The sequence below is a fragment of the Alexandromys fortis genome, unplaced genomic scaffold (genome assembly GCF_014885135.2).
Source record: "Alexandromys fortis isolate MF-2015 unplaced genomic scaffold, M_Fortis_MF-2015_v1.1 scaffold_102, whole genome shotgun sequence".
Taxonomy (NCBI): Eukaryota; Metazoa; Chordata; class Mammalia; order Rodentia; family Cricetidae; genus Alexandromys; species Alexandromys fortis.
The window spans coordinates 3,467,151-3,480,293 of record NW_026067984.1 but is presented as its reverse complement, the minus strand read 5'-3'; the positions used below and the strand labels follow the sequence as shown (position 1 = coordinate 3,480,293).

Sequence of the window (13,143 nt, the reverse complement as noted above, 5' to 3'; positions counted from 1 at the left end):
GTTACAGGAAGAGTTTAATGAGTACCCTGTGTCCTTCACCCACAGCCAGCGACTGCTGTGTGTGCTGGATCTCCCCAAAGGAGAGGCCTAGCACAGTTTTGCAACCCCTTGTGTAGGTGTGCAAACTTGGGGTCGGGGACCGTGTGGCCGGGTCAAAGGTGAGCTTAGCAAATGTTTTCTAGAGGCCTCTGTTGCAATCGCCCGCCGTCACCCACCTTCGGCAATGAGTTGACGGCCAGCTAGACCTCTGCTCAGCCATCACCCAGGAAACCTGGCAGTGCTTTCAAGCTGACTTGACTTCACAGGGCCCAGTTTCTTAGCCTCACACTCCCCTCTGGGATACTTAAGGCCTTCCCTGCTCTTGCCTTTAATTAATTATGGATGTTACCCTGTGCTTGAGATTTATAAAGCACTCGGTTTAAAACAATCCATCAAGCTGGGTGTGGTGCCCCATGCCGTTAACTCCAGCAACTTTGGAAGCTGTGAAGGTGCATCTGTGAGTTCAAGGCCAGCCTGGCCTACATTGTGAGTTTCGGGACGTCCAGAGATATTTAAAGAGACTCTGTCTCAAAAAACTAACTCACTAACTAACTAAATTCCCAACCATCAGTGAGGTGGCAAATGCATAAATAGGAGAATAAATCAAGTATATTTCAGAAATTGTTTCTGTGTAAAGACTGTCACCTATAGAGAACTTGTATTATTACTAGGGCTAATAAATAAACATCTATCATCCCAAACTATTTCAGTAAATGCTAAGTGCCCCAGTGTCTTTCTGTTGTTATGGTAAAACCAGAAAACATCCTGACAAAAAGCAGCTTATGGAGTCCCTGCAGTTCCTGGTCATAGTCCAAACCAACAGGGAGACCAAAGTGGCAGGAACTAAAGATAGTCCTGGCGACCGCAGTCAAGAAAAGGGAATGCATGCACGCGTCTAGGAGTTACCTCTTTTAGACAGCCCAGGACCCCAGTCTAGGGAATGGTGCCACCCACTGTGAGTTCTGCCTTCTCCTGTCAGTTAATGTAAGAGAGACACGCCCCCAGAGACACGCCTGTTCAGAGAATGGAGTTACCCGGCTTTGGTCCGAGTGTGGCTTTTGTTTTGTATTTCATCACTTGTCACTTCAGAAAGACTTGAAGACAGTGATCTGTTTATTCTGCTACATGTTCTTTAAATCAACTTAGAGCAAATGAGGCCGTTAAAACTTGATTTTATTTCCTACTGCTTCATGTGCATATGCCTCTGTGTGTGTGTGTGTGTGTGTGTGTGTGTGTGTGTGTGTGCATGTATGCATTTGGCTGACTGGCTGGCTGGTTGTCTCCTGGTTTAGGGATAAAAAGGAAGAAGTAGACTTATTTTCAAATTAGTAGGTAGTTTCTAAGCAAACGTTCAGTTAAAGTGAAAAGCAGCCACAAGGAGTTGAGAGTTTCCTTTATGAAAACGGCAGATTGAAACTTTTCTTAATGTTTTAAATGTGCATTGACATCTCACAGTATGTGTGGCAGACCGTTCCTCTCTTCCACACGTACACAGTGTGGAGTGTGTCGCCATCCCCCCACTGCTGCAGGGAATCTCACCACAGTCTCCTGGATGCCCAGCATCCCAGCATCCCACCCCAGGACAATAGTTCCCTAGCTGTGTTCTTCACTCACCGCACGGTGCCAAACGCTGCTTCTGTGACGTTGTCTTTGCTGCTTAGTTAGTCTGAAGCCCTGGAACTGCCCATGTGTCTGAAAGCGAGAGACTAAGACTTCAAGGAACTAAAGAAACCATGCATGGCAGAACGGCCCTGTGCTGTTGAGGTCGGTCTTTTCACAAGCCTTAGGAGAGCAGTTGGGGAGAATCCTCAGAATTCATCCTCCACTGTGCACACCATGGGCTGAAGGGATCAATATTTAAGAAGCCAATGATGCTAGAAGATTCAAAAGTTAATGACATTTAACTTTTGTATTCCCCCTGCCTTTTAATCTAAATTTATTTTCTCAATAGCCTACTTTAGTGGTTTTTTTTTCTTTTGAATGACAGCTAATTTTTTTTAGACAAAGGATTATATAAGGAAAAGTTTTTTTCTGAATTTTTAAGACTTTTTGTACTGTGTGTGTGTGTGTGTGTGTGTGTGTGTGTGTGAGAGAGAGAGAGAGAGAGAGAGAGAGAGAGAGAGAGAGAGAGAGAGAGGCAGGGGAGAAATAGAAGGAGGGTATGAGCATGCTGTGTCTCACAGTGGAGGTGCTGGGATTATAGACGTGGGTTCCTGGGATCAAACCCAGGCCATCAGGTTTATGTGCCAAGCACTTTACAAGCTGAGCTGTCTCACTTGCTCAGGTTCCTAAGGTAACTTTTAGACTGTTCTTTTAAAAAACGTTATGTGTATTTGGTGTATGCCGCGTGCATGGATGAAACCTGAGTGGGTCACGTCTCTCTACCATGTTTTTTTTTTTTTTTCCCCAGACTGAACTCAGATCAGCAGGCTCAGCAAGAAGTACCTGTACCTACTAAACCATCGATAAAGGAACATTAAGATCACATGAACTTTGATTTTATAATAGAGAGGCTCAGTTGCAGGCAGTCATTTTGCTGTCTTGCTGCATGGTAAAGAACTGACAAGGAGTTTTAGGATGCGATTCAAATACAGGATGCTTACGGTTGGAATGTTGTCATAACGACTGAAGTTATACTTGTCAGTTTGGGGATGGAGTATCAAGCCGCATTCCATTCACTTGGTGGGCTTCTTAGCTACCCGCAACAACAGCAACTCTACTCCCAATGAAAGGCAGTGTTCCTGCAGACACGTCTGCCTTTTGGGTTTCTAGAAGTCTTACATTCCTTTAACACTAGTTTTTACTGAGTCAGTACTTCGTAAAGGTGGGGGAGGGGGCCTTATTTGCTTCCTGTGTGTATTTACTATCAGTCCGCCCTGCAGTCTCCGGTGGGGATGCCTACATATATGTTAGAGGTAATTGTATGTTCTTGCAGCTCCTGCGTGCTCTAGCGGACTTTGTATTTGAAGTCCCTTGGGAGACAAATGCTTAGACTTAAACACACTTTCTCTGTTCTCAACATGCTCAGCAGGAAGCTGTGTGTGTCTGTACCAAGGGAGAAAGGCTCTGGAATACTTTTGCTTCTTAGATTCTCCTGAGTGTTGAAATTACAGGCATCCACTTATTCCCAGCTCACTGAGGATTGAAAACACTCTAATCTCCCCTCAAATCATGTAGGTGACTAGAGAGTTACGGTGACTCGACTCAGGCTGATGATACAGGACTGTGCTCAGGCTTGGTGTAAAGTTAAGATGCATCATGGCCGTTGGCCTGTAGTGACCGGCCAGGGGCCCTTGTTTGAACAAGTTTCCCGTGTGTCCCGTGTGCCTACGGGGCAGTGGTAGGAGCATTCTGAGTCTCCTCTCATGGTGCTCGGGAAGAAGGGAGGAGTCGCCTTTGAAGGTGCCTATGCGCGCTCCCCGAATCCTCCAGGTTGTCTCTACTAGGTTGCCCCCATGGCTCTGCTAGAAAACTCCCATAGCATAGGTTAGCTCTGGTATTATCCCCTTAGCATAGGTTAGCTCTGCTTGGTTACCCCCAGAGCATAGGCTAACTCTGCTAGTTATCCTCATAGCATAGGTTAGCTCTGCTATTATCCCCTTAGCACAGGCTAGCTCTGCTAGGTAACTTCTATAGCACAGACTTTAGCTCTATGCTGGCCTGAATTACGTTGAAATTCATCAGTTTTTCTTTCCTCGTTCTCTCCCAGACGAGAATAGGTGGCTCTGTCTTCCTGTGCTTGGCTTGCTGCACCTTGTAGCCCTTCGCACTCAGACTGGAATCAGGCAAGGAGCCCAGAAGATGACCTCTAACCTCTGGTAAGGGAGATCCTGCTTCCTCGAACACTGTGCTTTCACGGGTCTGTTCCCATCCCTTCCTCCGGGGTGATTACTGCCATCGCCCCTCAAGAAGTGAAGAGCGGCAATTCCTGAGCTCTAGAGCATAGCAGCTGAGTTTTCTGAAGGAACTCAACAGTGATTCCGCCCCCTCCCCCACCCAGTACAATCCTCAAATCCAGTACCTATTCTTGGTAACGCTTAGAAATATCATGTTCTTACAGTTAACAAACCGAGAGTGGAATTTGGAGTTATCATTTCTCAGAAAAAAAAATATTGATAGCTGTGAATATAATAACTAAATTGAGCTGATTCTTAAAAGTGTTTTTTTTTTTTTTATATCCAGAAGCATTCAATAGGGGGGGTGGGTTTTACATATTGGCTGGGGAAGGGATGGTGAGTTTCCTTCCAACAAACTCCAGTTTAGAAACCAGGAGAGTGCTGGAAAAGCAAGAGTAGCATTTAGTACCAAGAGCAACCAGAAAGGCTTTGGGAAGGGCCAGGCAGCCCCTGTTGCTATGGAGAGGAGGGGGCCGCAATTTAGGTGCTTTCTCTGCCTGTATCACTCATAACTACAGTGGGGAAAACAAGCAAACAAACAGACAAAAACTAAAAGGCAGAAACAGAAAAGCAACAAACAACAAAAACTTCTGTGCCTGGGCCTTGGCTCTGTCAGTAAAGATCCAGCCATGTGCAAATAGAAGAATGTATCAACTCTCCAACAACCACACAATAAGCCAGGAGCAGAGACACACCCTGGTAACCCCATCAATCAGATCTGTGGGGCTCACCGACCAGTCAGTCTAGAAAAACTGGTAGACTCCAGGCTCAGTGAGAGACCTTGACTCAAACTGCAAGGTGGAGAGCAAAGGCAGGCAAGCACTGGAGACTATTTAGTCTGAGTCAGCTTAAAACCCAAGGAACTAACTTCTGTCCTCCCAGGGGGCCTGTGGCTGGCGGTCTGAGAAGAGCCATGTTTAAATCAGCACCCTTCATGGAGGCCATGAAGAGCTCAGGTTTGACTCCCTCTTCCTGACGGAATGAGTATTCCTTGGCATCTCCTTGCAAAAGCTTTGAAACTCACAGAAGTATTTAAAGGTGAAAAAAAAAAGTATAGTTTTATTTTTCGGAGGAGGAATACATCTCTGTTACAGTTAGCTACAGTACAAAGAACAATAAAATAGCACCTGGGAACTTGTAAGACGCTGACAAGATTCTTGACTCCATCTTTCTTATTTAGGCCCCACTCCCTACTTCTTCAGCTTCTGCTCCACCAGCGGTCTGATTTTCATGCGAACAGCCTTGAGGGAATAATCAGCCCCTCTGAAGGGGATCCAGACGACCCCGTTCTCTATCTCATAGGGGCTGTTGTTCCTGGGGTCATAGGTGCCCCCGGGGTAGTAAATGCCGTTGAGATTGGCAGCCTGGCAGCTGTTGTACCACCAGCCTCCCCCATAGACCTCGGCACAGTTCTCTTCCCACTGATCCGAGTCCCTGTCAAAGGTACTGAACCTCATGCCGCTGTGTGAGGTGTATTCGGGCCCCTCCTCCACAGAGCCTTCTAGCAGAGCATCTCCCGCTGTGCCCTGGTAGGAGGAGACCTGTAGGGCATAGCCCTCGGCCTCAGAGCCTACCCGGAAGTGGTACTCGGCATAAGCCTGTTTTCCAGCCCAGTCCTCTAGTTCAACCCTGAGGACAGAGGCCCTCAGAGTGAGGAAGTGGAGGTAGTCATTGCCTAGCCAGAATTCCCCTTCCCCCTTGTCATTCAGGCTGCCGAAACCTGTCTTGTAGTCTTGCCAGGTCCGGTTAAAATTCAGTGATCCATCCATTCTCTGCTGGATCAAAAGCCATCCTCCCAAACTGGTCTCTTGATCGCAATAAACAGATAAAATCTTACTGGATCCAGGGAGCTTGACACTGAAAATGCCACTCTGGGCACCTGAAGGATGTGTTTGGAGGGCATCATCACAGTCTAAAAGAAAAATTAAGCTGGTTGGAAGTAGTTGCTCTCATATAAGTTTACAAAGAAAACATTGCCCAGATTAAAGAAGATAGTTACTGCCTGCCTGCTTGTCTGTCTGCTTGTCTTTCTTCCTTCCTTCCTTCCTTCCTTCCTTCCTTCCTTCCTTCCTTCCTTCCTTCCTTCCTTCCTTCCCTTCTTCCCTCCTTCCCTCTTTCCCTCTTTCCCTCCCTCTCTCCTTCCTTCCTTCCCTCCTCCCATGGAAAAAGACACACCTACATTGAGATGTAATTTTAAATAGGTAAAGAATACTTATGTCTTCAAAGTGCAAACTTTCTTCAAATGGATTCTAAATCTTATTTGCACATACTAATAGCAGATGGTCATCAGCGGTGGCTAAGCATCCATCAATCAATATAGTAAGAGAACAATTTTTAACCCGATCTAAATGTCAACTGAGACGTAACACCAAATTTAAGGTTAGTGAGCTAGATGTCATCATGGCACACATTTTGCATGGATTCGGTTAAACGGACTCAGAATTGAGTTTCAGAAGGATTTGTTCATTTATTTGAAATATATTTATTGAGAAACGAATGCACTGTTAAGACATTTGGGAATTACAGAGATAGACATGCGGCAAAGTCCCTGCCCCCGTGGAACGTACAGTCTAGCACGAAAAACTGACGGAAAAAGGAAAAGTGCGATTTCAACAAGGCACTCTAGAAGGTTAGGAAACGGTGCGGAAACGGTTAACTTAATCTAGGGGGTTAAGTGTGGATACCTCTCGATGCCCGCGATCTGGCACGGCCCCTCTTAGTGGTCCGAGCTTCTCCAGCATCGTGAGCTTCACTTCCTGCCTCATCCGCCATTTTGTAGGTCTTGGTGATCTGCTGCTTTCTGACAGTGGAGGTTTTACCACTGGAAGAATAACTAGGAACGTGGGAGCCTGGGTCTTCTAAGCCAATGTCAGAGCCTACTGCCTCGGTCTTACTGCCAAATTCTTTGAAGTTAGAGGAGAGCGAGTCGAAGTGACTGCCAAAAAACTCAGCGTGGTCCGGGAGATTTTGGGGAAACGAGTCAAACCTGCCACCAAAATTATGCTCCACGCCTAAGTCAATGCCTCCACTACAATCAGAGGGATCATCCGAGGTGACCACTTCCTTGACCACTTCCCTGCGGCCATCAGAACCCGTAACAGTCTTGGTAATGGTTTTAGAGCACGAATGGCGGGTGGTGCTTGTACCAGAGGAGGTGACTTTCTCGTTTCCAATCAGGAGCTCTTTATCTCCTTTAGAGGTGGTCAGTTTACCAGTGTGGTACTCTTTCTTTATTGCTGGGCTGCTACTTCCTGTCGACTCTGAAAATTCACCCCAGTCCGGGTTGCTAGGCATGGGGTTTCCGGAGCCTGAGCTATTTGGCCTATAACCTCCAGACTGAGAGCTTCCTGAACCCCCGCGTCCATCAGACCCCATAGCCCAGGAGCTCCAGCTTCCCTCACTTCCAGGCTGGGAGCCTGCAGGCCGCCTATGCTCAGAGACACCAGGTGTCGGTCTCAAGGGGCTTTCGGCCTCTGCCTCTGGCCCATGTGTTGTAGAGTCTCCTCGAGAATCCCTGCGTGAATTCCCACCCTTCCCGAGCCCCTCCAGCTCCATCCGCATCTGCCGCATTTCTGTTAATGCCTTCCACTCTGGAGGGGCCTCCTGAAGCTGGCTCTTGTAAGTTCCGGGAATCAAGTCGGGAAGGGGAAGCATCTTTAGCGTTGGCAAGTGCTGCTTCTCTTTGGCAGGAAGCAGGTCTTTAGTGATGACCTGTTCCAGCTGCTTTTGCTGCTCTTCGTAGTCCCTCAGATCTAGCTGATGGACCACACCCCTGCTGCAGGACCCTTTGCAAGAGCGGATCTTGATATCAATGTCCACCTGAAGAGAGGAAGACAGAGAAACGAATTATGTCTCGTGACAAACTTGGTTCCTGGTAATTGGTTTATATTTTGGAAATGGGTTTCACTTCTTGGACTACCAGGGAAAAAACACTTTTCACTTTTCCCAAGGTATCATCACTGGAAGCCCTGCAGGGGCAGGGAGGTTAGGCAGTGGGAGCTCTTTGGATCCATTTTAAAATTTGAATGGGGAAAGAGAAAGTTACTAATGCCTGTGAATGGAAGCCCTCACTGAAGAGCCTCGTGAGGCTGGAGCCAAGGGTTCAGCATGTGATGGGCAGACAGGGCAAAGTGTGTTCTTTTGAAATAAGCTGTGTTTACCCTTTAAGATTTTTTTCTGTTTTCATTTCTAGCATGGAGACGCTTCTGTTTTGGGTGGCTAATGGACACAGCAGCCACTCCACAAGACTAGCGTCTTCCTCCTCCTCCTTAGACAAACCCAAGGGAGTGGGGACCTGGGCTTCACACCTACCTCCAGGCGCTTCATGTCGATGAGCTGAGCCCTGACATTGTTCTGCAGAGTCTGGATCTGCTGTGCTTTCTCTACGACTTTGCGCTTCAAGATCTCAATTCTGCGTCTCAGCTCTTCGGAGACTTGGCCATAGGTGCTATCAAAGTCTGAGACAGAAAATTCAAGGCATTCAGGTGGCTGCAGACTGATTTGGTTAGTAAAGCAAAACAACAACAACAACAACAACAGAAAACCAAACACCCAAACAAACGAGAAAACGGAAAATTGCTCATAAACATTTCCACACTTTATTCCTTTGCAGCCTGTTCTCCGGGTGTGTATTCTGCGAGCTTCAGACTTAACTAGATTGTCCCCCACAGAAGCCATCCACGTGTCTTAGTTAGGACTGGCAATCTAAATAAATCCAGAAGGAAATAACTTTGGAGTTTGAAACAGAGGTTGGGTAAATAGCGAGTTTGATCACATCCAACTATTTTATCGTAACTTCACTCAAGGGACTTGAATCTATTATTATATATTAATGTTGAGGAGGTTATGTTTTTTTCTACCTGGAACTTTGAAATCATTTCTAAGCATTCTGGGAATTACCAGGGTCAGTCACCTGCCAGCTATGGCTGCGTCGCTGACATTAAACGGTTCAGTGTACAAGACCGGGGACTTCCATGAAGTTCTTATCTATGTCCAGAGGGACCTCAGTGCTTCCCAGCACTGGAGAGTCCTACGGGGAACACTGAGCATGGCCCTGTATCTCAATTTTTGTTTTAAAAAAACAAATATGTAATTGACTCAGCAGAATCTGGAGCTGACATCTAACTTGTGTCTTTGAGAAGTCCCTTGACCTCTGAAACTCCTTGTCTAAGGGCCGGAAGCAAAATAGCTGTTTGGACAGTCTGCCTCTCCTGATTTTCAATATACGAGATGTTAAAAATCTAAGCTGACTTCTCTAACTTTCTGGAAATGACATACATCTCCTTAAACTTGAGTGGTTTCTGCGCTGAGAGCTTTGGAATAGGATCATGGTAGCTGCAAGGAAACATTATAATTGGGGGGTTTTGTTGTCTTCGTTAGAAAGTCTGAGCATTAAAAATGTCCTACTCACTGTTGGCATTGGTGAAGTCCCCTCTCAAATACTCCATAATATTCCTGGTCAGCGTATTAGAATCCTTGTTGTTTTTTTGAAAATCAAATAGTGAGTTTTTGAGCTTGTTTATTCTGTTGGTAAAATCTTGATTGACTTCATCAATCAAACCTTGCATCCTGCAGCCAGAAGGGCATTTGTGGTTCTGAAAATAAAGCAGGGGGGGGGGCGGGATTATATGAAAGGTCTGTCTCCTAGTAAGTTTTGTTAAAACAGTTCCTGCAGCTTCCCCTCCCCAGCTCTTCCAACTATCCACCCAGGATAGCTCCGAGGACTAGTTAAGAGGCCATGGGGAAACTCCAGAGTGAAGGACCACTTAGTCTTGTGTGAGGTTCTGAGAATTGTGAAGTCCTACTGTTCAGGCATCCCCCCAGAGACCCTATGAGGAGCTAGTTTCCTGTTGGATTATCTCTGATGGGGAAAGGTTTCCAGGACCCACAAGGAAGGACGCCCTGCTCATCAGGTCCTCGGCTTACCCACTCGTCATCAGAGCAGAAGGGCCAGTCTGTCTCTTTGCAATGACTCTGCTGTCTCTCCACAACTCTTGGGCCACGCACTCCGCCTCCTTCTGCCAAGAATTCACCTCCCGTGTCAGTGTCTGAGGTCTTCAAGGGTTCATTCAGACATAGGGAAGGGAGCAGAGGCAACAATGTTAGCCATTATGATGCTCGTGGTGGAGACATTGTGATGCTCACAAGCTCCAAGAAAGAAAAGGCAGAGGGAAAAGGCCAGTTTCTTACAGTCAAATGAAAATTCTACTTATTTTATGAAGTCATTATGAGAAGCAAAGGAGATAAAGGTCGTGAATTTTTTTTTTAAACTGTGTTTGATGTTCATTAAACACCTGCTAACTGTCAGGGGTTTTAAACGAAAAATAATCTGGATTAGCAGAATTAGTTAAATTCCATCTTTTTTTTTTCCTTTCATGACCACAGATGAAAAAAATAGCTGAAAAAGTCTAGTTCTTCCTCCTGCAAGTCCTTCTGTAGGCGAAGACCCGCGCCCTCTTGCTCTCTCCCTCGCGCCTTCAGGTTTCTATGGTAACCTCTGGAGAGGGTCCACGATTCAGGCAAGCATTGATCAAGGGCAGAAACGTAGGGAGTTAGGAGTTGGCAGTGTTCTTGTCCTACAATCATGCAACTGCAGATTTTCATTCACAGTGAAAGCAATAAACAGTTAAAGCAGTAGTCAGCAGCTAGCAATTTTTTAACACCTTATAATTAGAAACGCAGAGTTAAAAATTCTCAGCTATAAACCAAATGCAGACTTTGTAGTTCAATGGCTGAAGATGGCGTTCAGGGTCCATTGTTTTCACTCTGCGCGGCCAACTGACAAGCCTTTAAATGTCACTGCTTTTGTTTGGGTAGTTCCTCCTGATAATTAGTCAACACAGACCAAGTCTCACTAGTGAGGACTCAAATAACCCTAATTATCATAATTAAAGGAACGAAGAACAATTCCTTTAAAAGAACGAGCAGAATCCTTTTGTATCAGAAATATAATGGTAAATTCAATTGCATTCCAGAATAAAATAATCCAACAATAAAGCAGACAGAAATTGAATACAATAATAAGAGATTAGGAAAATAACAACTATGAATTACCCAGAAATATCGCCTTAGCTGGTGATTTTAGCTAAATAAAAGAATAAAAAAATGTTTTATTCTTTACTTTCTGATATCAAGATTTAGGAATTGGCGAGGCAAGAAGGCAACTGAAATAACACGCTGCCTGGATCACTAATCAAGACGTCACTGCGTTCCTTGGGCATAGGTGACATGTTTGGTAAATTAGAATGCTCCAGAAGCCCCACAGATTTAGGTTTCTTTCTTTTATATGTTTTTGGAGCTTAATTTTGGATTTTTTTTTTCAGTATTTACATGTCATCTAAAAAAAGCAGACAAATCCAAAGAACACAATGCCTCATAACCGAGTCCTTCTGAATATGCTGTATGTTTTCAAGGGGAACAAATTTGCTTTTTTTCCTTCAGGTCTTCAAAGAGATAGAAAAACTATCTTTTAGAGCTGAGAATGTAGGACAATCGGAGAGTCCTTGTTAGCGTCTAGAAAGTTCCGGGTTCAGTCCTCAACGTTACAAACAAACCACGACAAACAAAGCAAAAAAGCTAGAGAACAGTAACACCAAACCTAAAGCGTTCTGCTCATTGCAGACAAACAGCCAGAGAGCGCAAGTCAGAGAGTAATTCTCAACTGTTCTGTTCTGCTAGTGGGATGTCTCCAGACTCTAGAAGGACAAATTCGGGGAGATTCACCAGGCTGACAATCCGGCAGTGTGACTCCGCTGTAGAAAGTTTTCCTGGCACACCCAGATGCTAGATCAATCCCCAGCACCATGAAAGTCTATAACAAACAAAAGTGCCGTGTTGAAAGGCTGAATCTGACAAATGACCCTGTATGACTGATGTCAGGACCCCTCGAGAATGTGGTCCTTCAGGCCTCTCCATGGCCTTTCCCTTGACATCACACTACCCGTGGACTTGTGGGGCCCATCTAGGAATCTGCCTCCATGGCCTGACAATTATAAAACAAAACAGGTATTAGAACGAAGACCTGGTATATTAGTCTGTCTGCTATAATAGACCTGGTATAATAGTCTGTCTGCTATATTAGACCTGGTAGACTCCAAACTCAAAGCACCTTGCAAGAGAAATACTAGAACATGAGAGATAAGGAGGACATACCCAGACAGTGCTGGCCACACTCAGGACGAGGCAGGCAACCTTCAGGGAGAGCATCCTTCCTGTGTCTAAGGATGGCTCATGAAAGTCACTGCAGCCAAAGACAGGAGGACTGACTACTCTCAGCTCCCATCCTACTTAAGTCTGCAGGAGGCTGAGTTAATCATCACCTTTGTCCTGCTCGAAGAGCCAAAGCTCACACCGAGTCCTCTGCTCTGACCATAAAGCTGGCATCCCAGAAATTCTTGCTCAATTCTCTGTAGCTTGTTTGCTTCTGATAAGTTGTTGCAAATGGTAGCATTTGATTGTGCAGCCAGCAGTTGGGGGGAGAAGTCCACATTCCAGGAAGTAGGGGACTCTGAAGATGAACCATTTCCACACCAGCAGGAGGGTGTGGGGAGCTAGGACATTCTATCTATCTATCACTTCTGTGAACTAGAGCTATAACCAGTGACATTTGACTCTGTGTAGGATTCAGAGTTCATCGAGTTTCAAAATGGCTTGAAAGCCTTTAGTGAGCTTATTTTAAACATATGGTTTTCCTCCGTTCAAGTGTCAAAATAGCGGCCACTGGTGCCAAACACCTACCTCCACGATCCCAACTCCAGGTCCCTGGCGCGCTGTGCTCCTATGAAGTCTACTTTGCATCCTTGGGAATCGGTGTCCTACACTAAAGAATGAAGGCAATGACAACCTACTACACATGTTAGTGAACAAATGGGTGCATTATTTCAAGGCTTTCAGAGTAGTGTTTGCCACCACTGCCTGGCAGAAAGTGGTAGTCGTTAGTGGAGGACAGAGATGTTGTGGAAAGCGCCCTTTCCTCCCTCACTGTTCCTCTGGACATGGGCCCTCTTCACTGGTTCTCCATCTCCACGTCCGGTTCCTCTGGGCTCAGTGGAAGTCTGTGTGACCCACTGACCCACTTCTGTGTCTCCCCCACAGAGCAACAGCTGGGTCTGGAGCTGACTTCCTGCGACAGTCATTCACAGCTCCCCACTAGGGAAGCGGCCCACTACCCCTCAGCGGATGAATACAAGAGATTACTGCTCAGCCCGGG

At 45.9% G+C, this 13,143-nt stretch overlaps 1 protein-coding gene across 1 annotated transcript; it reads right to left on the bottom strand.

Annotated features, from left to right (window-relative positions):
* Window positions 1–4,966: 4,966 nt before the first annotated feature.
* Fga (fibrinogen alpha chain) lies at window positions 4,967–12,233 on the bottom strand. The gene is made up of 6 exons (XM_050158796.1): window positions 12,087–12,233; window positions 9,861–9,989; window positions 9,346–9,529; window positions 8,247–8,392; window positions 6,620–7,754; window positions 4,967–5,847 (listed from the first exon to the last, which is right to left on the bottom strand). The coding sequence occupies exons 1-6, from the start codon at window positions 12,138–12,140 to the stop codon at window positions 5,126–5,128; spliced, it is 2,370 nt and encodes a 789-aa protein (XP_050014753.1). The 5' UTR covers window positions 12,141–12,233; the 3' UTR covers window positions 4,967–5,125.
* Window positions 12,234–13,143: the final 910 nt, after the last annotated feature.